The sequence below is a fragment of the Ostrinia nubilalis genome, chromosome 5 (genome assembly GCF_963855985.1).
Source record: "Ostrinia nubilalis chromosome 5, ilOstNubi1.1, whole genome shotgun sequence".
Classification (NCBI taxonomy): Eukaryota; Metazoa; Arthropoda; class Insecta; order Lepidoptera; family Crambidae; genus Ostrinia; species Ostrinia nubilalis.
In genome coordinates, this window is record NC_087092.1 from 8,919,884 (window position 1) to 8,947,624 (window position 27,741).

Consider the following 27,741-nt stretch of genomic DNA (forward strand, 5'->3'; position numbering starts at 1 on the left):
TGTATGGTTTCCAACATGGCAAAAATCAGAACCAGCGATCCGGTATTGACGGTGGCGCCCCACTGTCAATGTCATGCATAGGACAGTTCAGTATTTTGGAACTATAGTAATATTACTTCAATTGAGTTTGAGTTTTTAACCGGCGAATTGATTCGTGTGAAGTTATTTTCTCAGATTTGGTGCAATATTACTGTAAATAAACTTTTCTGTCGTTTACGTTGAGTTGATTAAGTTCCTCCGTATCGGGCGTGATAAAGTTTGCTGTTCAGTGTTATGTTTTTTGTGAGATAGAGACTCTTTTAAATAAGCTGTGTTTCAACTTCTACAGAAGTTTAAACTCTTATTTACTTTTCTGTTTAATGGGTATGTTATCTACTTACTTGAAATATTAGATCTATTACAAATCTATTATTCATTAAAAACAACCCTATGTGATGAAAATGTAAATGTACTTTCAAAACTGGTAAATGCATGAACCAGGGCATTGACACTGGTTGGAGAGAAATTATAGGCTTTGTTTAATTAATACCTATTTCATTTTAGGCTTCTACTGATAATGGAGAGTAGAAACAACAAGAAGTGCGTTATTTGTAATAAGAGGCGAAGTCGTGGTGGATCACCCTTACTTTTGAGTAGGTTTCCTCTGGATTCTGACCGGTAAGTTTCTAATAACACTCATTTATTACAAGATAATTTTACTGATTGTGTAAACTTAAAGGCTGGGATTAATATTTTTAATCATACAGTAAATAACCATAACCAATTTTTAATTTCAGTATTTTGTTTCGTACTCTGTAAATGAATTGCATAACAATACTAAAAGAAATTAGTTGATGAATAAATTTCAGTTTGTTATTCTTTTTCTTTTCTAATAGGTATTTCTTATTTCAGTTGTCGAATGTGGGTTAAAAATGCTGGCATAGAAGACTTAGCATATGTACCTATTGAAAAGTTACACCAACTGAAGTTTGTTTGTGGTGGGCACTTCACTCCTGAATCCTTCAATGCCAAAGGAACTCGGCTGAAGAACTCAGCTATTCCAACACTGGAATTGAGCAATCCCATCTTGCCAGATGAAGTTTTGACAGAGTTTCCTCTTCATGTAAAAGACTCCAATAAAGAAAACCTCAAGACAGGTATGATGATGACTTCAATTATTTTTTTTAAATTTAATTTACTATCAATTTTTCTGAATTATTTAGATGTCTTAATTAATTTTCTTTGGTTTCCAAAACAAACCAACCGAATGCAATTTAACAAGGTTCTTTCTTTGTAACCACAAACATGTGTTGTATGCTTATCAATAAATAATATATAATTTCAATTATTAATTATATCTATACTTTGTTACAGTTCTTTATGATCATTCATATTGCATTCCAAAGAAGTCAAATCCAGTTGAACGAGGTATGTTTATCTAAAATTATACTAATAATATAAAAAGGAAATATTTAATTGTTTGTTTGTATTTGATCGGCTCCGTAACTCGAAGCCAAGATAGCCTAAAGTGCGGGTTAGAACCCCACAGCTTGAATATTGTAGTAAACCCACTCGTAACACAATTTAGCTTAGAATGTGGTGTTGAGTTAGAGGGACTTTAGTAATTTGTGTAATACAAATTCTTCAAAAAAAGTACCGGACCAATTTGAAAAATTTTAGGCAATCTACATTAATTAGCCAGGTCAGCTAGTTTAATAATATTTATAAGCTAGTAATTTTTAATGTGAGCAAGACATGTACTAGACTGATTGTACCCTAAAGTTGGGTAAGAACATGACATTTTATTACCCAATTCACATTTCATTATCTGCTTTCAGTTCCCCTTACAACTACAACCAAACAACTAAATTCAACATGTTTGGGAGCTGTGGATATACCAGATTCTGGTATTTCTGCGAAAACAACTTTTGAACCTCTTCCTTCTACTTCCAATGCACCAGAACATATGACCTATAAACCCATTACTCATGGTAAGTGTACAAACTAATTATTTACCTTCTAAAATATGCCTTCCCTCAAACTAAAGAATGCCACCCTGGATGCGTTCTGCAGTCTGCAGTCAGGTCAAAATGAACTTATATGTACAACATTCTAGGTTTCTGTACATTTTATATTAATGCTATTTGACCGTGCGGATACGAACAAAGAACGCAAAGCACACGTGACTGATTGCCTTATCACGACCACTTACAGATTGTCTTGACATACCCGCAGACCGCATCCAGAATGCAGAACATTAAAACCTCTAAATGCCTTTAATTTAATATTATGTCATTGTTATTGAAGGTGGGCCCACGCTTCATATTTTATGAGAAGAGCTATCATTATCCTGTCTTTGCATTTTTTTAAAACTTGATAATGATTGATTGATTTGGAAATAATATGTTTCATAAAACAACAAAATAAATTTTAAACTAATTTGCATATTTATAATATTTCAGATGATAAAAACATTTGCCATCAAGATGCACAGGCAGAAATATTAGTCCACAGTTATAAAAGACCTAAGAAAAACATTGAAATGAAAGGTAAGATAAAACATCCTAATTTAAAAAACTAAGTAAAATTGCTGATTAATTAACCAATATTCAATTCAATTTGCTTTAATGTTGTTTTTTTTACTAATGGAAATGTTTTTATTACAGACACTTCATCAACATTTACAATTAAAGAGAAGAGGCTTTGGCGACAGTTACAAAATGCAAAAAAAACAATAAGAAATATAGCGAAGTCAAGAGTGAATTTAGACAAGTTAGATTCGGAAGTGCTGACATCGTTAGTAAAGGATGTAGTGCAGAATAACAAAAAAAAGTCACAAGGAAAAAGGTGGACTTTAGCCAACAAAATATAATTATGCTTTGGCTATATTTAAACGGTCCCCTAAAGCATACCGCTATATGCAAAAGCTGTTTACGCTACCAAGCACTAAAACGCTCCAAAGGATTTTAAAAAATATACCAATGGAGCCTGGTATAAATAAAAATATAAATGATATGTTAGAGGCAAAAGCATCAAGTATGCCAAAGGAAAATAAATATTGCTCGTTAATATTTGACGAGATGGCGTTAAAGAAACGGATAATTTATAACGAAATTGCTGATAAAGTGGATGGCTACGTGGATTATGGTGAGGGCGAGAACATGGGACGAGAAAAGAAAATTGCAGACCATGCGTTAGTGTTTATGATACAGGGTGCTAAACATAAATACAAACAATATATTGCGCACTATTTTGTGGAAGGCACAATATCAACAGCAAAACTGGCAAAAATTATATCGGACATCATCAAAAAATTAAAAGAAATCGGATTTATGGTTCTAACAACAGTTTGTGATCAGGGATCTACAAATATAGGAGCTCTTAACATGTTAAAAAGAAACTGTGGACAAGGCATAGATAGCAACTTTTTCTCTGTAAATAATGACAAAATTTTTATAATCTATGACATCCCTCACTTGTTCAAATCATTACGAAACAATTTCTTTAAAAGTGGAAATATGTCTTTCGATGGAAAAATTGCACAATGGAGGCATTTGGTAGTTGCAGAAGAACACAACAGAAATTTTTTAAATTTTAAAAAACTGAATAGTACCATTGTAAATCCAACATTCAAAACTAAGATGAGGGTGAAGTATGCTGCGCATGCTCTGAGTAATACCGTGGCAGCTATTTTAAAAATGATGGCATGGAAAGAAGTTTCTGATTGCAATGATACAGCATTTGTGATTGAACAGTTAGATAAACTATTTGATTGTACAAATGGTCCATCATCTTTAAATGACGTAAAGAAAGGGATCCGGGAAAATGTTTCCACATCAAGTAATCACATTGAGTCTTGGACCTTTTATACTGATAAGTTAAAAACCATAAAATTTATAACAGCAGAAAACACGATACTAAAAAATGTTAAATGCGTAAAGGGATATCAAATATCTATCAAATCCTTAAACGATATTTGGGAAAAGTTAAAGAATGAAGGGTTTAAATATATGAACCTTAGACAGTTTAACCAAGACTCTCTGGAAAACTTATTTGGAATCATTAGGCAACACAGTGTAACCAATAGAAATCCCACTATCACGCACTTTACTGCAGCGCTTAAAACAAGCATGGTTACTGGGCTGAAAGTGCCTCATAGCAGAAGTGCTAATTGTGAAGCAGACAACAATAAACATATGCTGGAATATAAAGACATTTTAAAAACTAATTTAAAAACAACAGAAATAAAAATTAATGTTCAAGATTCCACAGACACTGAATTTTATCCTGTGTTGTCTATCCCGGACCCTGAAAACTTAGAACAGCCCATTGAAAATTTGTGTAGCCTTGAAAACCAACCAGTAGTATATGTAAGCGGGTATTTAGCTGCCAAACTATTACAGAACAGTTCTTGTTTAATTTGTGAAGAGTGTTTGAGCGTGAAAACTCCTGTTGACAATGATTTGTATGCATATATATCTCTTCGCGAATGGTGGCATGATAAAAAAAGTCTCGTTTATCCAACAATTCAATTATGTACCACCGTAAATGAAGCTAAACAATTTTATCATGACCATATTGCCGACCAGATATATATGGAAAATGTTGGAAAATTCATTTTCTTAATGTTGAGTACAAATTGTAATTTTAGTTGGTTTAAATGTCAACAACATAATAAAGAAATTTATGATAAGATGTTTAAAATATTAAGTTACCTTTTTCTAAGAAAAAGTTGTAAAATCATTAATGACAGCTTCATAAAAAGTGAAAACAATTTTGCTGACAAAAGTAAAAAAGCACAGCAACAAAGCATTGAAAAGTAATCTTGAGGCTGAGGTTCGATCAGCTGATAAGAAAATTAAAGATGTTTATAAATAAAAATCCTATTTTTTCTTAGAAAAAGTTGTGAAAATAAAAGTTTACAAAATTATCATTTCTGTACTTTGTTATAATTTTCAATAATTCCTCATGCCTACAACTGCTATGTCATGTTCAATACTTATTGTAATATACCTATTTTATTTCGAAATAAATAATTTACGTTACAAAACTTCGTTTTACTTACACATAGTATAAAATAAAAATAGTAATCATTAAAATATTGAAGGTTCCTATACTAGATATCGATATGCAATTACAACCCTAGCAAAGTATCGATAATCGATAAGTTATTACGAACGTCACTAATACTGTCAGAAAATAAGGCATTATGTTGGTAGCTCCGCCTGTAGTTTGTGCGGTTGGTAAAGATTTGCGGGTCGTTCTCTAAAATGCATATGTGTGCGTGAGCTCAAAAAATATCTATGGAGTGCCGTCTCTTACTCTTTTATGCTCTTTGTTTGGAACTATAAACATAAAATCAAAACCAACCAAAACAAATAGCTCTATTTTACTTGAAACAAACAAAAACATGACTTCGAAAGGATCTTTTGAAAATAATTATGAAGATTACAAATCTGAAATCGCTAGTAATATCCTCAATGAATCCAGAGACGGGGTAGGTTAAAATTAATTTTTCTTCGGGTATCAGTATCATCAAGCTACTTTTTTAGTTATCTAATTATTTTGTAGTTGTTTGTATATTTATTTTATAGATAAATAGTACAGTATAGTAACTAATAATAAAAAAAAATACCTGCTTGTCATTTTAAAATGTACGTAACACTATCCCGCAATCAAATCTTAAAAATTAGAAGCACTTTTAGCTATAGTAATTCCATGTATGCGTGTTTGTCTGGTTGGTTGTCCTAATAAAAAAATAAAGCAGCATGGTTTAATTTTTATCATAGATTTCTTTAATAATCCTGTATATTTGCAGGTATCTGAAAAATTCCAGCTAAAATTACAAAACTTCAAAGCAGCTAAAATGCACATATTGCTCACTCAAATGGAAAAAGATATATTTTATGATGGAACAGTGTATACAGGATCTGCTGGTTTGGCTTTATATTATTTTACTAGTGCGTGGGTAAAAAGTGAAGTAAATTTGGATGTGTTAAAGGTTGCAACTGTTTTTTTGAAATGAAATGTAAAAATTGTAAATTATGTAAAACATTAATACCAACTTACTTTTTTATAGACATCCCTAGATTATATCAACATAGACACTCTTAAAGGACGCCGAATTAGCTTTTTATGTGGAGATGCTGGACCTCTGGCATTAGCAACTGTTATATCATATAAAATGGGTACCAAGCGCCCAGAATGCTTGCCAGATTACAAAACTATTGCAAATAGGTAAATGTATTATTACATTGCTAAATGTGAATAGAAATTAAGGGAGAACCTGAGATGAGTGATCATGGCATGGACAGGCAAATTGAATCCCATCAAAAACAATACTTGTCAAAAAAACAAAGTCTCGCAACTCAGTTGTTCTACGGTAAAAAGTTGTGAGATCCATGTAATACCAAGTCCAGGCCAGGAAATCTTTAACGTTTTACATAAATACATTGACTTGGCCATCGCATGAAAACAATTATTTAGTGCGATGGCCAAGTCAATAATTTATGTAAAACGTTAACGTAATAGTATTGTTTTTGATGGTATCTCATTTCTTTTTGTATTTTGTAAACAGTTCTACTTTTTTCCTTTTCGGTACCTTCTACTTATTGTATGTATATCTAACCAGCAACGAATTTTCTTAAAGTCCTCTCTCTGACTTATGAAATTTTAAAACTGGACCGAAATTGAAAAATGTTACTCGACTTGGCGGGGACACTACCGTGTGCCTTTATGTTTAATTTTATATGATATTACAAACTTATTTAGGTAAGTAGTTAAATATTTATAAAACTGGACCGAAATTGAAAAATTTTACTCGACTTGGCGGTTGCACTACCGTGCCCCCAAATATTTTAGTTTTTCCTTGATTCATACACCAAACACTACTTATATTCCAAATTTGAAGCTTCTAGGTCTGCTAGAAGTGCCTTAGAATTTTGATGATCGGTGAGTCAGTCAGTCAGTCAGTCAGTCAGTCAGTGAGTGACAAAATTAAGTAACTTTGACCCGTTATAATTCTTAAACTACTGGTTCAAATTGAATGAAATTTGAAATATACCGTGTCTTTACAATGCCTGCATAGCTAATGAAAATTCAGCCTTCTAGTTTTATCCACAACGAAGTTACAGGCGGTCGAAAATGGCCTGAATTGCTTCGAGAAAAGGATGGTACGGCCGTGCCGCTTTTTTGCTCGACTTGGTGGGGGTGCCCCCAGATTAAATCGCTAAAAGAACAAACTGTTCCTCAAATGAGTAGTAATGACTTAATTCAGAATAATATTTATGTTATTTTAAATATTAATAAAATCTGTATTACAAAATAACATTCATATACATTGTACAATAGTGTCTATTAATTTTATTTTTATTATAGGGGAGAGGGGGGCAGCTTTGGACAGGGGCAGCTTAGAACAAATGAATTTAAAAATCACTGGTTTAGGCTACAATGGTATAAATCATAATTTATATTGCCAGCACTGATGCGCATAGCCGTCACATCTAATTTTTAATATCTAACTGTAGGTTAACCGGCAAAAGTGGTTTTTTGTTTTTGACTGCCAATTTTGCACTTTTTTATTTTGGTTCTAAGGTTTTTGTGGACGTAGTTTTATAAAATAGTGAGTGGTTTGTTTACTATATGGAAGTTTAAATAGTTTCAATGAAGATTTGATAAGAAATTGCGATATAAAAGTATGTTCCGTTATTAAATTTATGTTTTTTTCTGGAAATATACCCATGGGGCAGCTTTGAACGAAATGGTTGGGGCACCTTTGAACTTTATAAATTTTCTTTTTTAAGTGGTATTATGAAACCTTAAGTTTTCTAATACTTCGTAGAAGGTTTTTAGATAAAAAATAAGCAGATTGCTTTACTGTGACAGATAAAATTTCAAGCTGGGTGAAGTCCGGGCAAAACCTAGTTTTAGTAGTTGATTGATATTTTTTAAATTATGCAGTTTTGTCTTTGATGTGTCATTAAACAGAAAGTTTATTATTATTTAGTTAATTGATATATCTTATATTTAGTTTTTTTTAATAATATCCCTAAGTTTTGTGTTACTTTGTACAGAGTGATGTAAAATAAAATAAACATGTTAAATTGATCCCAAATGACACTGATCATTTAAAATTTTGTTTATTAATTATTTTAAAAATACACATTCATAAATATTCAGTTTTATTTCATTGAAAAAAAATACTAATTCAAAACTGCCCCAGGCGTGTTCAAGGCTGCCCCGACTACGGGGCAGTTTTGAACGTTTACAGGTCTGTGCAAAAATCTAAATATCTTAATAAGCGTTCATGAATAATTAAGAAGAACATCATTATTTTGTTGTGTGATAACCATGACCTCTATCTAGGAAGAAAAAATTAATGAAATCGTTCAAGTTTGGAAGTTATTTAATAAAGTATGAAAATTGTTCAAAGCTGCCCCCCTCTCCCCTAAGTCTTTTTTGTGGATGTAGGTACCTATCTACCTTATTCTATAGGTACTCATGAAATTATATTTTTGTGTGTTTTCAGATTAATGTCGCTCATATCACTCATAAATGATTCTCCTGATGAACTTCTGTATGGAAAAGCGGGCTATCTCTATGCCTTGCTCTTTGTCAATAAATATATTAATGGAAAAGACACAATTCCTTCAAGTCACATTGAACAGGTATTTACAATAACTGATTGATGAGACTACATTTTGTTGGAACCTATCCAGTGTTGGGCTGATGATTACTCGAATATTAATCAAAGTAATTTTTAAGTTTTAATTGACAAAACATAAATTAAATTACTTATTGATTGATTACTTACAACATAATGCTATTATTTTGTTAGAGTGCTTAATGTTTCCTGGTATGTTTCATAATAGGTACCTACAAAGAAATTTCCTATAACAAACAAAAAATATTTCATATTCATACAATTTTTTAATGAATTTTTAACTTCTATTTTTATGAAATAATCTCGGTGGTAAATACTTTAGCTTTCCGCCCGCGGCTACGCCCGCGTGGAATTTTGTCTGTCACAGAAAAACTTTATCGCGCACGTCGATTTTAAAAAACCGGGATAAAACTATCCTGTCCTTTCCCTAGACTCAAACTATCTCTATGCTAAATTTCATCAACATCGGTTCAGTGGTTTAGGCGTGAAAGCAAGACAGACAGGCAGAGTTACTTTTGCATTTATAATACACTTCTGGACACATCTATTGGCCCATCTTAGAGCTCTTACACACGAGCAGCACATTGACGACAGCAAAAGCGACCGCAGTCGCCGTCACTTGTCGGCAGCTAGCTGTCGACGTGCCCGCAGCAAGCTGTCGATACGTCGACGTCTGCCGTCGACGTGTCGACAGCTTGCTGCGACGACCGTGTCGGCGTACGTCTTTGTACAGGAGCCAGTTGAAAATGGATTTCATTGAAGAAACACTGTTGTTGCTTTTACTCCGTCGTCGTCGACGAAAGAGAAAGAACCGGTCATTGTCGGTTTAAGAAATGTTATTAAATAGAGAACGAAACTACACACACTGAAGCCCATGCTCTATTTTGTAATGTTTTATTATGGTAGCCTTCTAAATTCGAGTTCCATTATTATTTCATTGTTTTTGACAGCACAAATTTTTTAGCAATTCCGAATCAATTTGTTCGGAACTCATTAGGTATGCGTGTAAGCTCCTGGACTACCGACAGTTGACCTTCAAAATGGCGGAGGCGGCTAGCTGTCGCTCGCCACCTGTCAGCGGGAGCCGCGAACGCGTCGACAGCACGGCGGCGGCATGTCGACAGCTAGCCGTCGCCTTCTGACGTCAACTGCAGTTACATGCGTCGACAGCAAAATGCCGTTCGTGTGTAAGAACCCTTAGAGTTTAGGTTTCGATGGCCCCTACCGAAATATGATTGCTAGATTGAACAAAAACTGTTGATGCAGTTTTAAACCTGATACATTTTACCATCTTTTTCGATCGTATTGTTTTAAATTTGAATTCAGAATACCATACGACATGGAGCTACACCTAACAAGTCGGATATGCGCCTTGTTAAAGGCAATTGATTTTTGAATAAAAAACATGTTTTATCAAATAAAGGTTTAATTTAATAACGCGTGTTGCCTCCATAGGCATCTATCTACCACAGCTCTCATACGATTAGTTAGGAGTTTATCAACCGCTCTATGAAATTTTGAGGGATCATCTCCCATTCCTCTTCTATGGCAGTTTTCAACTCCTGCATCGTCTGGGCAACTGGCTGACGAGCCCTAACACGTCTTTTTAGCTCGTCCCACATGTGCTCAATGGGGTTCATGTCTGGGCTTCTGGCTGGCCAGACTATAACTGTGATGTTCACATCCCGAAGATATTCCCTGACGATGCCGGCCGCATGGGCTCTTGCATTATCATGCATAAAAAGGAAATTTGGGCCCACATAGTCCGCGTATGGTATCACGTGAGGTTCTAAGCACTCACGAATGTACCTTTCAGCATTTAATGTTGGCAGCCGTGGTCCCGTAACAACCTCAAGTTGAGTTTTGCCGCTCGCGGATATACCGCCCCAGAGTCCATAAGCCACCGCCATAAGCAACCCTCTCTTCAAAGCAGCATTGTGCGAAACGCTCTCCCTTACGTCGGTAGACCTTCTTCCTTCCATCATTGCCATGTAACACAATTTTAGATTCATCAGAAAAGAGTACACACACGGCTCCAATCTTGCTGTGTCCAATTTAAATGACTGCGTGCGAAATGAAGGCGCGCTGTTCGGTGGGCTCGCGTTAGTTTGGGGCCATTAGCTGGCTTGTGTGGTACCATATCGCGTTCTTTTAACCTTCTCCGAACAGTTCGAGCGCTCACAGATACTCCGTGGAAGTCGCGAAGTTGGTTTTGTATCTCAATGGAGGTAAGGTGACGATTTCTCAAGCTGGTCGTCACGATGAATCGATCCTGCCTGTCAGTTGTGACCCGAGATCGTGGCCTTCCTTGGCGACGAACAAAGCCGCCAGTCTCTAGGTACCTCCGATAAACATTTCGGACCACAGATCGACTTAAATTAAGTTGAGCACTCACGTTTCTTTGGCTGTGTCCGGCCTGAATAAGTGCCACAGCTTAGGCGGCGACTTCAGGTGAAGTATCCATAGATTATTGATAGAACCTCACCTTAATGTTAAGAATAAGTAATGTTTGTTGCAAAACCAAAGATAATTAATCACTTTTTCAAGAATTAAATCCAAGTAAACCAATAGGTAAAACCAAGTTTTCTTAGTATTCGATTGTTTGATATCGACAAACAGGCTCCAAATGTCTTTTGTTTCTTTAAATTCTGTGTTCGAAATAAAAAAAGACTATTGAATGAAATTGTGAATGTGCCAGGTTCAAAACTGCATAAAAACTTTTTGCTCGACCTAATATAAAATTTTAGCTAGGACCAAACGAAACTGAAAATACAAGGTGGGCCAATAGATGTGTCCAGAAGTGTATTAGTATTGATATTATAGTAGATAGTATAGTAGATTTTAATTTCAGAAAAATTTTATAACGGCGCGCGCGCACTGTTGACTTTTGTCACCACGACAATATGTCTCGCTTTTTCTCTTCTTAAAAGTGTAAAAGAACCAGATAATATACAGGGTGTCCCGTAATGTAACCTCAAGCCGGAACTGGGTGTTGAGGCAAGTTGTGCTGGTTATCAGAAAAATATAAAAAAAAATCTATGTGGCATATTTTCAAAATAATAGGCATTTAAAAAAAAATCTAAAAAATCTACTCCAGGTGACGGTCCTTTTACTCGTGTTGCCACAAATCTTCACTTTTTCCAAATTTTTTTTTGTTATGTAACCCTGAATAATGCTTCTCTAAATTTTTATCAAAATTACAAAACCAGCTGCTCCAGCTTGGATGAAAAAAATACTTCTTCTTCTTCTTCTTCTTTTCAGCCAAATGACGTCCACTGCTGGACAAAGGCCTCCCCCAAGGTTTTCCACAATGAACGGTCCTGCGCTGCCCGCATCCAGGCTCTTCCCGCGACCTTTACCAGATCGTCGGTCCACCTAGTAGGAGGCCTGCCCACGCTACGTCTTCCAGCCCGTGGTCGCCACTCGAGAACTTTCCTGCCCCAACGGCCATCGTCTCTACGAGCTATGTGCTAAAAAAATACATTAATCCCAAAAAAAATTTCAAAATAAAAATTTTGCCTAGTTTAAACTAACTGTACTGAAAAAAAAAAAGTACTACGCGAGTGTGGCAAGTGACGTCATAATTTGGCGCATTTAGTAAGGATTCCAAAATGGTTTATCACTTGGTAAATTCTTGCTGTAATTGTCGACAATTTTTGTTTTTTTGGAAAAAGTCCTGTTGTATCATCTTTGGATTTCTTTAATAGTCTATGATTGTGTTCATTGTCTATGGTACTGAAGAAAGACGGCCATGTTTTTTTGGCATCTTGAGGGAGCTGGTTAATAAACATGCAGTGTCAGTAATTCATTCAGTATTTTATTTATCTACTGCCTCTTATCACATGGTGGCAGCGGTAAAAGTAATAAATGGAGAAAAAACATAAATCAGACATGAAGGAGGCAGAGCAGGGTGGAAGAGGCCACCAAGCCAAGGTGACGCCACCCGGAATTTTCAGTTTTGTGCCGGAAGAATGGCCGAAGTATAAAACCAGATTTATGAGGTACATGAGTTTAACAGGTCAAAACAACAACGTCGACGAAGAAAAGATAAATTGCCTCATTTATTGCATGGGAGAAAGGGCAGAAGACGTAATATTGCAGTTTGGGGAGGACGCCATGTGCTACCTTAAGCTATTGAAAAAATTTGATGATTTTTTCGCTCCCAAACGAAATGTAATCTATGAAAGATTCAAATTCAACGCCAGGGTGCAACTACAAGGCGAAAGGGTTGACGAATTTGTCACTGAAATACACCGACTTGCCGAGCACTGTGAATACGGCGTTCTGAAGACTGATCTTATCAGAGATAGAATTGTCGTTGGTATTGCAGATAAAAGTCTAAGCGACAGGATGCTACTCAAACCAGATCTTACATTAGAAGAAGCCATACAAATGGGAAGACAATCTGAAATACAGCAGGAAGAAACTAAGAAAATGAGGGGTGAAGTGACAGAACTCATGAAAATTGAAAAAAGAAAAAAGACAGGAAACTGCTGGTTTTGTGGGAAGGAGCGACATCCAAGAGAAAAATGTCCCGCGGAAAAAGCAACTTGCCACAATTGTAAACGTGTGGGACACTTTGCTAAATTGTGTCGGTCTAAAGCAGTTAAAATTATAAAAGAGGATTCAAACGAGTATGAGGTGTGTATGATACAAGGTGGGAAGTATACGTTAAATGTTTGTATATTTAATTCAGACAAATTTGTGGATAAAATATTTTTTTTAATTGATACAGGAGCAGATATAAGTGCTATACCAGAAAATGTTGCAGTGAAGGCCAAACTACCGTTGGTGAAATCAGGTGATAGTGTAAAAGGGCCAGATGGGACCAAATTGAATGTACTGGGAACGGTGCAACTGAAATTACAATATAAGGACAGGATATATGAAGGTAAAGTCTATGTAATCAAAGATCTTAGTACAGCAATATTAGGCAGGCCATCAATTGATAGTATGAATATTCTAAAAGTTTGTGCTATCTCAAATTCAAGTCAGATCAGTGACACACATTCAAATGTTTTAGTAGAAAAAGAATTCCCAAAAATCTTTGATGAGTTAGGGGTTTTCAAAGATGAGTTTCACATAAAATTAATTAATAATCCTAAGTCATATGTCCAGGCAACACCTCGCAGTGTATCAATACCTCTTTTGCCCAAAGTTAAGGAAGAACTGGATAGATTGCAAAGATTAGGTATTATTAGTCCAATTGAGGAACCTACTGATTTTGTGTCACCAATTGTGGTAGTGCTTAAGAATGATAAAGTGAGAATTTGCGGTGACTATACACAAGTAAACAAAAATATTTTGAGGCCAGTTTATCCAATTCCTAAGGTACAAAATACATTAAGTAGACTGAAAGGTGCTAATTATTTCTCTAAAATCGACGCTACTTCAGGATTTCATCAAATTCGTCTGGATGAGGAGTCTAAAAAGCTGACAACCATTATTACACCTTTTGGTAGGTATATATACAACCGTTTACCATTTGGACTTAATTGCGCACCTGAATATTTCAGTATGAAGTTCTCAAATCTGCTGAAAGACCTAAACGTAGCAATACATGTCGATGACATTCTGATTTTTGAACCTACTAAGGAATCCCATGATCAGGTACTTAGAGAAGTTTTAAAAAGATTGCATAATGAAGGGATAACAATTAATAAAAGTAAATGTGTGTTTGGGGTAAAGGAGGTAAGTTATTTGGGACACATTGTTAACAAAGAAGGAATAAAAGTAGATCCAGACCGAATCAAAGCCATTAGTGAATTTAAAAATCCGTCTAATAAAAAAGAATTACTACAATTTTTAGGCATGGTTAATTTTGTAGGAAGGTACATTCAAAATAAGTCTCAAATCCTTGCACCATTACATGAGCTTTTAAAAGAAGACCGGCTATTTATTTGGGGTTACCTTCAGAGACAAGCATTCCAAACTATAAAGGACAATTTACTAAGGTCACCCACTCTAGCACATTTTGATCCGGAAATGAAAATAATTATTTCAGCAGATAGTAGTTCTTTTGGGCTAGGAGCAGTTTTATTACAAGAAGATAAAAAAGGCCAAAGATCAGTAGTGATGTATGCTAGTAGAACATTAACAGAAACCGAAAAGCATTATGCACAAATAGAAAAGGAATGCTTGGCTCTGACATGGTCAGCTGAGAAATTTAGAGATTATATATTAGGTATTCCTATTATACTAGAAACTGACCACAAACCTCGGCTGCAAATATTGCAAACAAAACCATTTGATGACCTTAGTCCGCGACTCTTAAGATTTAGATTAAGGTTGACTCGTTTTGACTATGAAGTAAAGTATATCCCTGGGAAAGAATTGGTAGTAGCAGATGCCCTGTCCAGACAGCCACTGCCAATTTATCTTAGTTCAGATAAGGAAAAGGAGTTACAATTCAATATCAATTCACTTGTCAGTGAAACTGTGTCAGAGAACATTCTATACAAAATAAAATCCAGTCAGAAAAACTGTAACATATGCACTCAAATTATAGACTTTACAGTTCATGGGTGGCCTGCAAAACATCTGTTAGGTAATTTGAAACCATATTATCAGTATCGGGGCAACTTCTCAGTGGAAGGGGAATTTCTTTTGTTTAATTCAAGAATTGTAATACCTGACAACATGCAACAAGAAATCTTAGATAGAATTCATGAAGGACATTTAGGAATTACAAGGTGTAGGGAGCGTGCAAAACAGTCCGTTTGGTGGTTAGGTCTATCAAAACAAATTGAGGAAAAAGTTAAGACTTGTTCAAACTGTATAGAAACATCACAAAATTATAAAGAGACCATGGTACTAGACCCACCACCAGATAGACCCTGGCAGAAAATAGGAATTGACTTATTTAAATTTTCAAACCATTGGTATTTAGTTGCAGTTGACTATTACTCTAGATATCTGGAAATATTTAAACTACATGATTTGACTGAAGACTGTGTAATAGTTAAATGCAAAGAAATGTTTTCTAGGTATGGAATTCCAGAGGTAGTAAGGTCAGATTGTGGTACACAATTTAGAACAAAGTTTAATAATTTTGCCAAAGAGTATGGGTTTCAGTCTATAACTAGTAGTCCCTACTATGCACAAAGTAACGGTCTAGCCGAATCCGGAGTAAAGATTGCAAAGTCTCTTCTAACAAAAAATAAGGATACAATGATATTATATAAAAACAAAAGCAGATATGTTATAAGCGCTCGCGCTGTGAATACTCAAATACGTCCCAATTGGGACGTCTTGTGTTTAGTCTTCGTGTGGCCTGCGTCGTGCGCAATCGCGTGCGTACCACACCGTAAGTTCCTGTGTTCTTACCAAAATAAATAAAAAATGTCATCGTGTGTGTTTCGAAAGTGTACCAATTATGACTCTAAAGTAAACAAAATACAAGGGATCTCTTACCACATGTGATTATGCAAAATTATTTAGTATTTATATTTTCAATTATTTATGCAAACAATCAGGACGCCATGCGCCATGTTCAAGTTAAGAAAGAGAAAGCGATATTGTTTTGACGTTAGAGCGATAAGGATGCGTGCGCTGCGGACATAGATTAGTTAGTGCAGAATCGTTAAAACTATAGCTATCTCTTTCATTTGCGTGCTATTTCGTATCTTTTGTTTCACTTATCAGTTACATTTGTCAATGTGTGCAATTTGGAATAGCTCGGCACGGATTAAAATCGTAATTTCTATGAACGTAACATATCTATAGTTCTATAATATCATTGTAAGGATATTTATCTAGCTTTACTAATCTATCGAAACACCCCTTCTGAGATAGGTTATAGTCCAGCAGAATTAATGTTTAACCGAAAACTTAGAGATAACCTTCCTATTATATCTAGTAAACTTGATAACCCAGTAGTCTTAGGTCAAGAATTCAAACAAAAGATGTTGGAAAAGAAACATAGAAATGGGTGTTATTACAATAAGAGACATAGAGCAAGGGATCTGCCAGAACTGAATACTAATGATAGAGTGTGGGTTACTGATTTGAAAATATATGGAACAGTTGCATCAAAATGTAAGGAACCTAGATCATATATAATTAATACTGAAAGAGGGAAATTTAGAAGAAATAGATGGCATTTGAAGTTGGCACCTACTGAAACTATTTCACCAACGGTAGGAGGGTATGTCACAAATAAAAATGTAATTTTAGATGAGGAGCATTGTAAGGGTTCTGCTGATATTACAAATCCTGTTGAGGATCAGATTGTTGATTCTGCAGAATCCATTGAAGTTAATCCTTCTAATTCTAATGTTAGTAGCTCGGAGGAAACTGGATTTGAACAAAATAATACCAGACTTAAAAGATCTGTAAAGCGTCCTGCTTATCTAAATGACTATATGTGTTACTAGGGTAACTTAACTAAAATAGAAATAATTGATGTAAACCTCTACCTAAACTTGGTTTCAGCAGTGTAACAAATCACTGAACCCAAGTATTTATTTACGTAGGGCTGAAACCAAGTAACTAGGCAATACAATTATTTAAGTACATAGAATGTAATAGCTATGTTATGAAACTTAAAAATAGTGGTTAATGTTGCTGTTTAACCTAAGTTTATTGTAACAAAACATGAAAGTATTATTTTGTGTTAGTGTTATGTATGTTGCTGTTTAACATAAATGTATACTGTAACAAAACGGAAGTATTAGTTGTGTACTTATATTAACTTAAAATTAGCTGCATAATTTATTGTCATTAGCCGTAATACTTGTGTTAATGTATTAAGTTTATCTTAGCATTTCTGTTTCTAAAAAGGGGAGATGTTGTATCATCTTTGGATTTCTTTAATAGTCTATGATTGTGTTCATTGTCTATGGTACTGAAGAAAGACGGCCATGTTTTTTTGGCATCTTGAGGGAGCTGGTTAATAAACATGCAGTGTCAGTAATTCATTCAGTATTTTATTTATCTACTGCCTCTTATCACAAGTCCCGTTTTTAACTTTATCTACCTTGGTTAAAAATTATTATTCTAATGTGCCCAAAATTCAAGTTTCTGTGACTGACTACCGTACAGTCAGTCACAGAAACTTTTGTCACGACAGTAATTAGTAGTTAACATACTGTGACAAAAGTCACCCGTGCGCGCGCGCCTTTACTACCTGCTCTGCCTGCACTTGTACTTGGTAACAGGGATAATAAGGATATGAAGTTTCGGTAACCGTATCCATAAGATACGGTTACGGATATTAGAATAATATTATACCGGTTTCGGTTACGGTCACGGATATGAAATCATTTCAGATTATCCGAAAGTTCAGGTTACGGAATTATTAGAATTTCAAAAATGTAGGTATAATACAAATAGCAAGATGCTGCGTGAGCGTGACCCACATAGCTACTTTATGTACCAACTAAGACGACACCTATGTATGATAAAGGTAAAACAGGCTGGCATATTAGATGGTGCCAGCGAATGCCAGACAAGTTGGTAACAAATATTAAGATTTAAGGTACAATTCCAAGACGGGCCGCAGACCGCAAACTGCAACCGCAAACTGCAAAACTATGAAATCGGCAGCGCGGCATTGCAGCTGCGGCGTGTATACTGCAGATTTCATAGAGTTTTGCAGTTTGGAATTGTACCCTTAGACTCCGCCTTTATCCGATACCGAACTATCCGTAACTTTTGAATCAGTTTCGGTTACGGTTATGGATATTTTTTTATTTCGGATATCCGATAGTTTCGGTTACGGTTATTGATGTGCCGTTCCCGAGAACGCTCTCTCAGCTGAGAATATTCTCGGGAGCGTTCCCGGGAGCGTTCTCCTAAGTGAGAAAGGTTGAGAATCATGTTTATAAAATGGAAATAAACAAACTTTCTTAAGTAAAATAGTATTAAATTAAGTCAACAGATAAGTGTATATTAAACAATACACTCTATTTGCAGTGAAAGGCTATATTCTCAGTGTTCCCGAGAATATTCTCGGGAACTTTCTCGGCAATATTCTTGGCAACTGCAACTTTATTATATTTTATTTTTTTCGTCGTGAAATGTCGTTTTAATGATATGAAAGATGACAGACATTTCTTTTTACACGTAATTAAATAATGTAACTGTCAATTTTTTCGTTTTTAACACGCTCTTATTAGGTCGTCGTGTATGTAACTAACTATGTAATGGAATCTTAGAATCTGAATTACACGCACTTCTAAGTCTTGTATCATTATGAAACTTGGCAATTATATGTAGATTAGAAATGACAATACAATATTGTGGTACCAGCTGGTCTGATGGAACTGGAAGGTGGCCAAAAGAAGTCCTAAACGAAACGGCAGAATCACATCAAGTTTGGGTTGATTGGATGTCTTTTCGAGATCTTTAAGTGCTAGATAATGTCCAGGGTCCTAATGATGGAGTCAGGAGGTAGCCATAGGAACTCCTAAAAGAAACGGCGGAAACTCATCGAGTTTGGGTTCGTTGGATTTGTCTTTTCGAGCACTTTAATGCTAGATGATGTCCAAGGTCCTGATGATTTTTGACTTTTTAGTGTTGTTAGTAATTAAAAGCGTGTTTTTAGTTTTTTAAACTATTCTTATTTGACATTAAGGGCATATTTCACAATCGCTTAGTAAGGGCCTGTTTCGCCACTTCTGGATAAGTTGTGGATAGCCTGTCTGACGGATCATTTGACACATTTTTATAGAAAATACGTGCTAGCTAGATTGATCCGACACTTAACGAATATATCCCGTACATTAGTCTGCACGAGATTAGAATGGTTCTCAAACAGCTGAAAAACAACAAGGCACCGTAATCACGTCTGAGCTTCTGAAAGCAGGCGGAACGCCGGTACTAAAAGCCCTAAACCTTGTTGAAGAATTATAGACCCATTTCGCTTCTGAGCCATGTCTACAAGCAGTTTTCGATAGTCACGCTAGCAGGCTCGACGACTTTCAGCCCCCCGAATAAGCCGGTTTTCGAAAAGGCTTTAGTACCACATACCATAATAAATACGCTACCGCAGATTATACGGAAGATCAAGGAGTATAATCAGCCACTTTGCGTTTGTGAACTATGAGAAAGCCTTCGATTCGATTGAGACATGGGCAGTGCTTCAGTTTCTTCGACTGTGCCAAATTGACTATTGATACATTAAAGTGTTGAAAGGCTTGTACAAACACGCCACAGTGACAGTCCGTTTTAAGATCAGGACCCGAAACCTATCCAGTTGCAGCGAGGGGTGAGACAGGGAGACGTCATCACTACCGCCCTGGACGATGTTTTCAAGCTTCTGGGCTGGAGCGGATTCAGCATACATATCAACGGCGAGTACATAACCCAGACAGCAGACGATATCGTAGTCATGGCTGAGATCGTGGAAGATCTAGGCACAATGCTCGATGGTCTCAATAGAGTCTCTCAACAAGTGGGTCTCAAAATGAACATGGACAAGATTTAAAAATCATGTCTAAAAACCGTGTTGCACCCACTCCTCTAAAAGTTGGAGACTCTGTACTCGAAGTTGTTGAATATAATGTATACCTGGGGCAAACAGTCCAGTTAGGTAGGTCCAATTTCGAAAAAAAGGTCAATCATCGAATCCAGCTCGGCTGGGCAGCCTTCGGGAAGCTTCACGATATTTTCACGCGGCTTCTCCGTCGCGTCGCCTCTCCGCTTTAAATCCACTTTGAATCCGCTTTAAATCCACTTTGAATCCGCTTGCAATCCGCCAGGGTGGCAAGGGCCTTAAAACTCAGAGGCACACTGATGTTCAAATACCGTAGCCGAGTCCTAAAGCCGCGGCACGCGTTCGCCACGAAAAGAGTGAGCAAGACTGCAATATCTCACTCACACGTTTTATGCCTTGTTTATAACGACTAGTCTTAACGCCCAGTTAATAAAACATCGAAACATTACAAATAATATCACATATAAACAACAAAATTTAAATTAAAACACATAATACATTTAGTATTCTGTCGAGAACACTGAGAATATTCCCGGGAGCGTTCTCGGTTCTCGAGAATATTCTCACTGGGAATATTGCCGGGAACGAGAACTTTCTCAGCGGCACATCTCTAGTTACGGTTACGGATATCCATAACATCCCATGCTTGGTAAGATAGCCCTCTCCGTCCCGCTCATACCTATTAAAATGGCTTCTCCACCTCACTTAAGCCAGAAACATGAAATTTGGGCACATTAGAATAATATTTTTAACCAAGGTAGATAAAGTTAAAAACGGGATTATTTCCAATAAACAAAAATTGTCGACAATTACAGCAAGAATCCTTACTAAATGCGCCAAATTATGACGTCACTTGCCACACTCGCGTAGTACAATTTTTTTTCAGTACAGTCAGTTTAAACTAGGCGAAATTTTTATTTTGATATTTTTTTTTGGGAATAATGTGTTTTTTTCATCCAAGTTAAAGCAGCTGGTTTTGTAATTATGATAACAATTTAGAGAAGCATTATTCAGGGTTACAAAACAAAAAAAAAATTGGAAAAAGTGAAGATTTGTGGCAACACAAGTAAAAAGACCGTCACCGGGAGTAGAATTTTTTGTTTTTTTTTTAAATGCCTATTATTTTGACAAAATGCCACATAGATTTTTTTTTATATTTTTCTGATAACCAGCACAACTTGCCTCAACACCCAGTTCCGGCTTGACGTTACATTACGGGACACCCAGTATATAACGGATAATACTGCCACGGCGCGGAGACAGTCACCGGTGCGCGCGCGCGCCTTTTACTGTGTGTAACGTGTAACATCTACCCTTTGCGCTGCACGCTGTTAAACGTCTTTTTGGTAGCAAGTTCGCATTAAATTTTAACTTATGTTTAAGTTCTTACTTTGAGGTAGAGAATGACTTTTATTTTCATTTTGTATTTAATTTTATTGTAGGTTATTCAAAGTATTTTCAAATCAGGAAAACAATTTTCTACACAAATGAAGTCTGAGAGTCCTCTTTTATGGCAGTGGCATGAGAAAATATACTTTGGCGCAGCACATGGTATGGCTGGAATTTTGTATATGCTGCTACAGGTGGGTGCTATATCATTTTTTTTAAAAGATTATGAGTAATTTGTTATTACACCAATTATTTATAGTCCCGTTAGTCCCTCGTACTGAGCTAAATATGCTGTGAGTGAGCTCACCACAATAGTCGAGCGGCGGTGGGGATCGAACCCGCGTTTTTCCGGATCACGAGTCGGCCAGTCCGACCAATTCACCGTTCGGCTATTAGTCCAGTCATTTGGTAGTTTTACCTGGAATGTTTTCCGGGAATAATGAAAATTGGTATATAAGGTGTTATTTTTTGTACTGATCATACTTTACCAACGCATCTAATAAAATCATACAAATACAACCCAAGTGTTTTTAAAAAAAAATTCAGGCTAGTTTTCGAGTAAAACGACAAAGAATGTTTCGAAAAAAATAAAAAATAAATCATCCTTTGAGCGCGGTGAGTATTCGTTTGTACGCACTATCGTAGTAGCCGGCCGAGGGCAACGACCTGCCACGTGCCGCGCCGCGTGAGTCGGCCATATTGATATCGCTCGCTGCCATGCCAGTCGCTCCGCGCCCACAGCCCGCGCCGAGCCGCCGATCGGCATGCGGGAGCGCAACAACATAAATAATCGTCCCAGTCCGTCCAATGCGCCCAAACGTATTGCAGTGTATGTGTGATTTATTACAATGCCGCGCTTGATCAATAACAAAACGCAGGTGAAATTATGTTTCGGGCACACTAACTGGCCGACGAGAAACATTGACGAGTCGAAAACCTTCATTGCTTGTTTGGAGCCGCGCAGCGCTTCAGGGAGCGCAGCCGTATCCTGACTTGACGAGATTCCGTGCGCTTCGAGGACGAAGTTCTGGATTTCAATTTCAATCACCGGCACAGTGCTGGCGGTACCCAGATGCGAGCGCCGCAGACGGCGGCTTTTGCGTAAAAATACGGAATGCCTTATCAAGGAGTTGTTGCCAAAGGGCCACGACCGCGACCTAGTTCTATCGATGGTTATTGCGGAAGTCTACCTAGGTACATACCTACAGTGTGATTTGGACAGATGAGTGCTTGTTTACGCGAAAGGGACTTTTTCCGTAAAAAAGTTAGTGCGCGAATTGTGAATACAACATCCGACGTGGTGTCTAGTGAACAGCAAGCAAGTGTGCAGCCCGAAAGCATTACCTCAATTCGATCGTGGCTAGATTAGACAGTGCAAGACAGTGTTTACGTGAACATTCAACAAAGGCTTGACGTTCAAAATGTATTGTGATTAGTGTAATAATAACCTAGGAACTTTAAATAACAACATTCAAAATAGGTAAATGTGTGAATAAGTAAAATCAATGAATCTAAAGTGTGATGGCAAATCATAATTTAGGAATTAAAACCAGGAAAATTGATCAGTGAGTTTTATTTACAACACCTATTCATATTCAATATTAGGGTGCATTTCCACTGAAGCGAAGCGAAGTAGTAATAGGTATGTACCTATCAATTTTTTATTACGTCTCTAAATAAATTGCGTAGGCATTACGAAACCGTAGATATTGAATTCCAATTTCTATCCTTTTTTAAATTTCTAGTTTAACGCGGATGATTCGCCTCGGTTCGTTGGAAAAGTCCCCCGCTATTACACTAATGAAAATACACTTATTTACCTACTTATGTAGCTAGATTTTGTTTCTCCCAGCGCGTAGTACCTATTAACATGACGTAACATCGTACATACTCACGAGTGATAATTTTTGGTAACGTAGGTTTAGTGTAATCTAACCTTTATGTGTGTGAACGTTGAATGAATGCGCGCGGCCATTGTTCGTACTCGTATGAATGAAATGAGTAAAGAAAGAGAGAGAGGCAGTGAGTGAAGACAGGATGGTTGTAAAAATAATATCTTTTTTTTGTTAGGAAAAGTAAAAACAAAAACTAGCCTGAATTTTTTTTTAAAAACACTTGGGTTGTATTTGTATGATTTTATTAGATGCGTTGGTAAAGTATGATCAGTACAAAAGATAACACCTTATATAAATAGATTTCGATGTGCTCTTTACGAATTTCAACTTTGCGACCTCGTATGGTTGCTGCTCGCGCCGCCATATTGGAAAAATGCTACCTAGTAGCAGTTTTTTTTTTTTAATATTTCCTTTCGGATTAATTATGATAAAATATGCTTTAGAGAAACTAAAACAAGAGAAAAATAACCAATTTTCATTACTTCCGGAAAACTCTCCTGTCATGGCAAAGCCATTATTTTGTACCAAATGACTGGACTATATCGTGGTTTCGCAATTCTCGTTTTTATTTCAAAATTCAAATTATTGATGCTTCTAATGTTGTGTTTTAGGCACGTGCTTATATCAATATAATAGATATTCGAAGCTTCGTCAAACCAACCTTGGATTGGTTGATGAATCAGCGCTACCCCAGTGGCAATTTCCCGTCGTCTTTGGGGAGCAGCTCTAAAGACAGGCTCGTGCAATGGTGTCATGGAGCGCCGGGATTTGTGCCTCTGTGTATTTTAGCACATCAGGTAATTTTATTAAAAAATATTGCCCAGTTAATGAGTAATCCCCAGTAGTTAATCTGGTTACTGTTTGGCTGTATTTGATTTATAGATTTTCGAAGAAGATAAATACCTAAAAATTGCCTTACAATGTGGAGATGTTATATGGCAGAGAGGATTATGTACTAAAGGTTATAGTATGTGCCACGGCGTCAGTGGAAATGCCTATGCATTTTTACAATTATACCAAGCAACTAAGGCAAGTATTAAATTCTCATTTTTTGAGATTTAATTAACAACATTGATGTCACCTGTAACCTGACTAACGTATGCTAGTTTATGCTTTATGAAAGATATACTGATGTATCAAATTGATATAGTATAGATAGGTAATACACTCGCGAGCAAAAGTATGGAATCACTTGCATGAAATTGTTTCCACGCGATCTTGTGTACTAATTTGTTAGTAATAAAAAAGGGGCACCATTTTAAAGATTAAACTTTAAACTTTAATTTGATACCAAATTCATTTAAATCACATCGGTATTTAAAAAGATATCCCGGCTGGTGTGAAGAAGTAAGGAAAAAGACAGTATCAACTGTTTGATACATCGCGAGCCTATTTACGCGGCCTATAATATTTACCTCCAATAAAAGCACGTGTTTTCGGATTAACGTGTCAAAAGAGCGGATATGTGTATGGATCAACATGTGAAAGCAAAAATCCGAAAACACGTGCTTTTATTGGGGGTAAATAGGCCGCAACTCGCGACGTATCAAACAGTTGATACATGTCTTTTTCATCACTTCTTCACATCAGCCGGGATATCTTTTTAAATACCGGTGTGATTTAAATGAATTTGGTATAAATTTAAAGTTACCAACAAATTAGTTAGTACACATAATCGTGTGGAAACAATTTCATGTAAGTGATTCCATACTTTTGCTCGCGAGTGTAGTTTGTCTGCTTTTGTCTTTGTCACGCTTTAGCACGGGCCCTCCGTCCGTATGATATTATACGTGACTTGCTCGAAAAAAAGTATTTAAAACGTTCCTACTAAAGATATATTTTGTTTTTTTTAGAAACCAAATCACCTCTATCGCGCCTGTTGTTTTATGGAATGGTGTGCATTAGAGCGTCCCGGCACAGAGCTACACCACCCTGACAGACCAGCATCTTTGTTTGAAGGTCTAGTTGGACGCCTATATCTGGCTGAGGATATGTCAAGCAATATGGAATCAAAATTTCCTGGCCTATGCTTGTAATAACGCATGACGATACGACGTTACCCATAATTACGCCTTATATGTATTGTATAGGTAAACAACTAATGTCAGTTGTCAGCGTTTAGTTGATGGTGCGGTAGAAAGGCATTATGATCTCTCTCCATACAAAATAAGCTGTACCCAGGCGTATTTGATCGTCGACTGCACAAAGCGACGACATTAAACAGTATGTAAACGTAACTCAGCACTCTCTTTACTTCGGATACACTTATCCGACTTATCAGACATAAATAGATAAATGCTATGCATTGCCGTAGAAAGGTACATTCTTTGAAAGTACCTACATAATTTATTATTATTTCTTGAATTTGAAATTATATTGTATTTTTTAACTATTTCATGATATTTACTTATTAATTATTAAAAATATACGAATTAAAGAAACTGCTTGACTATTTTTCTTCTATGGTTCATCTACACTAATATTTTAAAGAGGAAAACTTTGTTTGTTTGGTTGTAATGAATGGGCTCAAAAACTACTGGACCGTTTTTAAAAATTATATCACCATTCGAAAGCTACATTATCCACGAGTAACATAGGCTACATTTTATTTTGGAAAAAAATAGGGTTCCGTAAAATATTTGGGTTTTTCGGAGTCCACGCGGGCGAAGCCGCGAGCGGAAAGCTAGTGGTTTATAAAGTTATACTGTAAAGCATTCATTAGGCAACATTTGTTGATAAACTGTTTATGACTAAAGCCTGGTCCGTGAGCACGTAGAATTTTGTCCAATGACCCCAAGCTACCCATCCTTATCGCTCGCGCGTAATTATATTGCTGTCGCGACTGTGCGACGGGCGCCCGCAGTGAGTGTGCGAGCGCGACACTGGAATAAATTGACATTTATTCCAATAAATATTCTAAATCTAGATAAGGTAAGCCTTTTTTATTTTTCGTCTAAAATGGCACAATCAATAGATTTCGCTTAGTACATTACGGATTTTTCATGGCTGTCGTCATGAGAAGTAAGTAAAGAAATAAGCAAATTTCATCGAATAACGCATTTCATGTAAATAGCAGACGATTATTTATGAGTGCTTGTGCTCTCAATAATCCATCCTTTTATGTATTTTCAGTTAAACATGGCCAAATTAATCATAAAAACTGGATTCCGACCAATCACACACGACATCATTTTCCAACCACAAACAACATTGAAAGGAAAACAATTAGTTTTAGCTCAACATGTGCAAGATGTTTCTGCCATTGTTTTTGCAATTAACTACGCAGCAAGCTTCGTGACTCATGTTTATTTACTAAAAACGGGTGGATCCGCCGATTTGATTCCGCGAGATTTACCTATTTTACGTTTTTTGAAAAACTTTACAGGAATGCGTGCAAACTAGCTTAAACTGAAAGGTTAAGCAATGAGCTTTTTAGATCAGTGTGAGGCCCTTAGATTCAATCGTTATTTTAGAAGTAACAAACGTCCAAATATTTTTTCACAAAATGGTAATGACGTTTTCCCAATGGTAATGATTTTATTAAAATGGTAATGATCTTATGTTAATGGTGATGACGAAATATAATTTTATAGTAATACATTAAATTAAAATAACTTGAAAACTAAAATTTAGATATAATTGTTCAGCTAAACACCAATTTTATCTATGTTATTTTCCTAGCTAAGCACGTACCTATTAAAGAATGGGTTGGAAATAAAAGTAAATGTATTCAATAATTTAATGAATTTATTGAATTTGGAACAATACGGACATTAGTTAAAAATTTTTTACGTTCCTAATATTATTCAGAATCAGAAAAAATATATATTTACACCAATGAGGATTTTGATTGAAAAATATGCCAAGCTACTCTTACTTAGACTTACACAATAGTCAACATACAAGAAATGAATAAAAAAACGTCTTTTCGTAAACTAATAAAAAACCTTCTCATTTAAAAACAAAGCTTAAAGAACAATGGGACAAAACGTCCCCAGAACTGTAGCACTTTAATACCTACCTTATATGATAGACCATGCTAATACCCGACCGATCTCTCTAGCTACAATCACGGCAAAGGTCCTTGACAGTGTGCTTGACTCTCTACTAGATAAATATTTAAAATCACATGATGCTCAATTCGGGTTTAAGCCTGGACTGTCGACCGAGAGCGCCATCCTTAGTCTTAAGCACACTGTCAGGTACTACACGGATCAGGGGACTCTCATTTACGCATGCTTCCTCGACCTCTCCAAGGCGTTCGATCTTGTGTCTTATGACATCCTTTGGGAAAAGATGAGGAGGCAGGGCACCCCGTCAGAAGTATCACAAATATTCCATTATTGGTATGCTAACCAGATTAACAGCGTAAGATGGGC

The 27,741-nt window shown here is 36.2% G+C and overlaps 3 protein-coding genes across 5 annotated transcripts; all 3 read left to right on the forward strand.

Moving 5' to 3' along the window:
* LOC135071859 (lanC-like protein 2) lies at positions 1-25,803 on the forward strand. 3 transcript variants are annotated; one of them, XM_063965696.1, is made up of 9 exons: positions 1-94; positions 5,318-5,476; positions 5,798-5,980; positions 6,059-6,216; positions 8,507-8,645; positions 21,521-21,661; positions 23,974-24,159; positions 24,245-24,391; positions 25,216-25,803. In XM_063965696.1, the coding sequence occupies exons 1-9, from the start codon at positions 74-76 to the stop codon at positions 25,396-25,398; spliced, it is 1,317 nt and encodes a 438-aa protein (XP_063821766.1). In that variant the 5' UTR covers positions 1-73; the 3' UTR covers positions 25,399-25,803. The 3 variants fall into 3 exon arrangements, with proteins under 3 accessions (XP_063821766.1, XP_063821767.1, XP_063821768.1); XM_063965697.1 differs by lacking the exon at positions 1-94 and having other exon boundaries at positions 5,324-5,502; XM_063965698.1 differs by lacking the exons at positions 1-94; positions 5,318-5,476 and adding an exon at positions 5,558-5,633.
* LOC135072253 (THAP domain-containing protein 5-like) lies at positions 138-2,918 on the forward strand. Its single transcript, XM_063966191.1, has 6 exons — positions 138-657; positions 892-1,136; positions 1,354-1,407; positions 1,818-1,970; positions 2,442-2,528; positions 2,646-2,918. The coding sequence occupies exons 1-6, from the start codon at positions 557-559 to the stop codon at positions 2,849-2,851; spliced, it is 846 nt and encodes a 281-aa protein (XP_063822261.1). The 5' UTR covers positions 138-556; the 3' UTR covers positions 2,852-2,918.
* LOC135071836 (uncharacterized) lies at positions 12,377-13,465 on the forward strand. The gene is made up of 2 exons (XM_063965669.1): positions 12,377-13,282; positions 13,377-13,465. Exons 1-2 carry the CDS (start codon positions 12,509-12,511, stop codon positions 13,386-13,388), a joined length of 786 nt encoding a protein of 261 aa, XP_063821739.1. The 5' UTR covers positions 12,377-12,508; the 3' UTR covers positions 13,389-13,465.
* Positions 25,804-27,741: the final 1,938 nt, after the last annotated feature.

Bases quoted from the DNA above. Each gene is read 5' to 3' on its own strand.
- LOC135071836 (XM_063965669.1), top strand. From the start codon at position 12,509: ATGGAGAAAAAACATAAATCAGACATGAAGGAGGCAGAGCAGGGTGGA.
- LOC135072253 (XM_063966191.1), top strand. From the start codon at position 557: ATGGAGAGTAGAAACAACAAGAAGTGCGTTATTTGTAATAAGAGGCGA. The intron at 1,137-1,353 runs GTATGATGATGA...ACTTTGTTACAG, and splicing joins TAAAGAAAACCTCAAGACAG to TTCTTTATGATCATTCATAT. The intron at 2,529-2,645 runs GTAAGATAAAAC...TTTTTATTACAG, and splicing joins GAAAAACATTGAAATGAAAG to ACACTTCATCAACATTTACA.
- LOC135071859 (XM_063965696.1), top strand. From the start codon at position 74: ATGCATAGGACAGTTCAGTAT. The intron at 95-5,317 runs TTTGGAACTATA...TTATGCTCTTTG, and splicing joins TGCATAGGACAGTTCAGTAT to TTTGGAACTATAAACATAAA. The intron at 24,160-24,244 runs GTAATTTTATTA...TTTGATTTATAG, and splicing joins TGTGTATTTTAGCACATCAG to ATTTTCGAAGAAGATAAATA.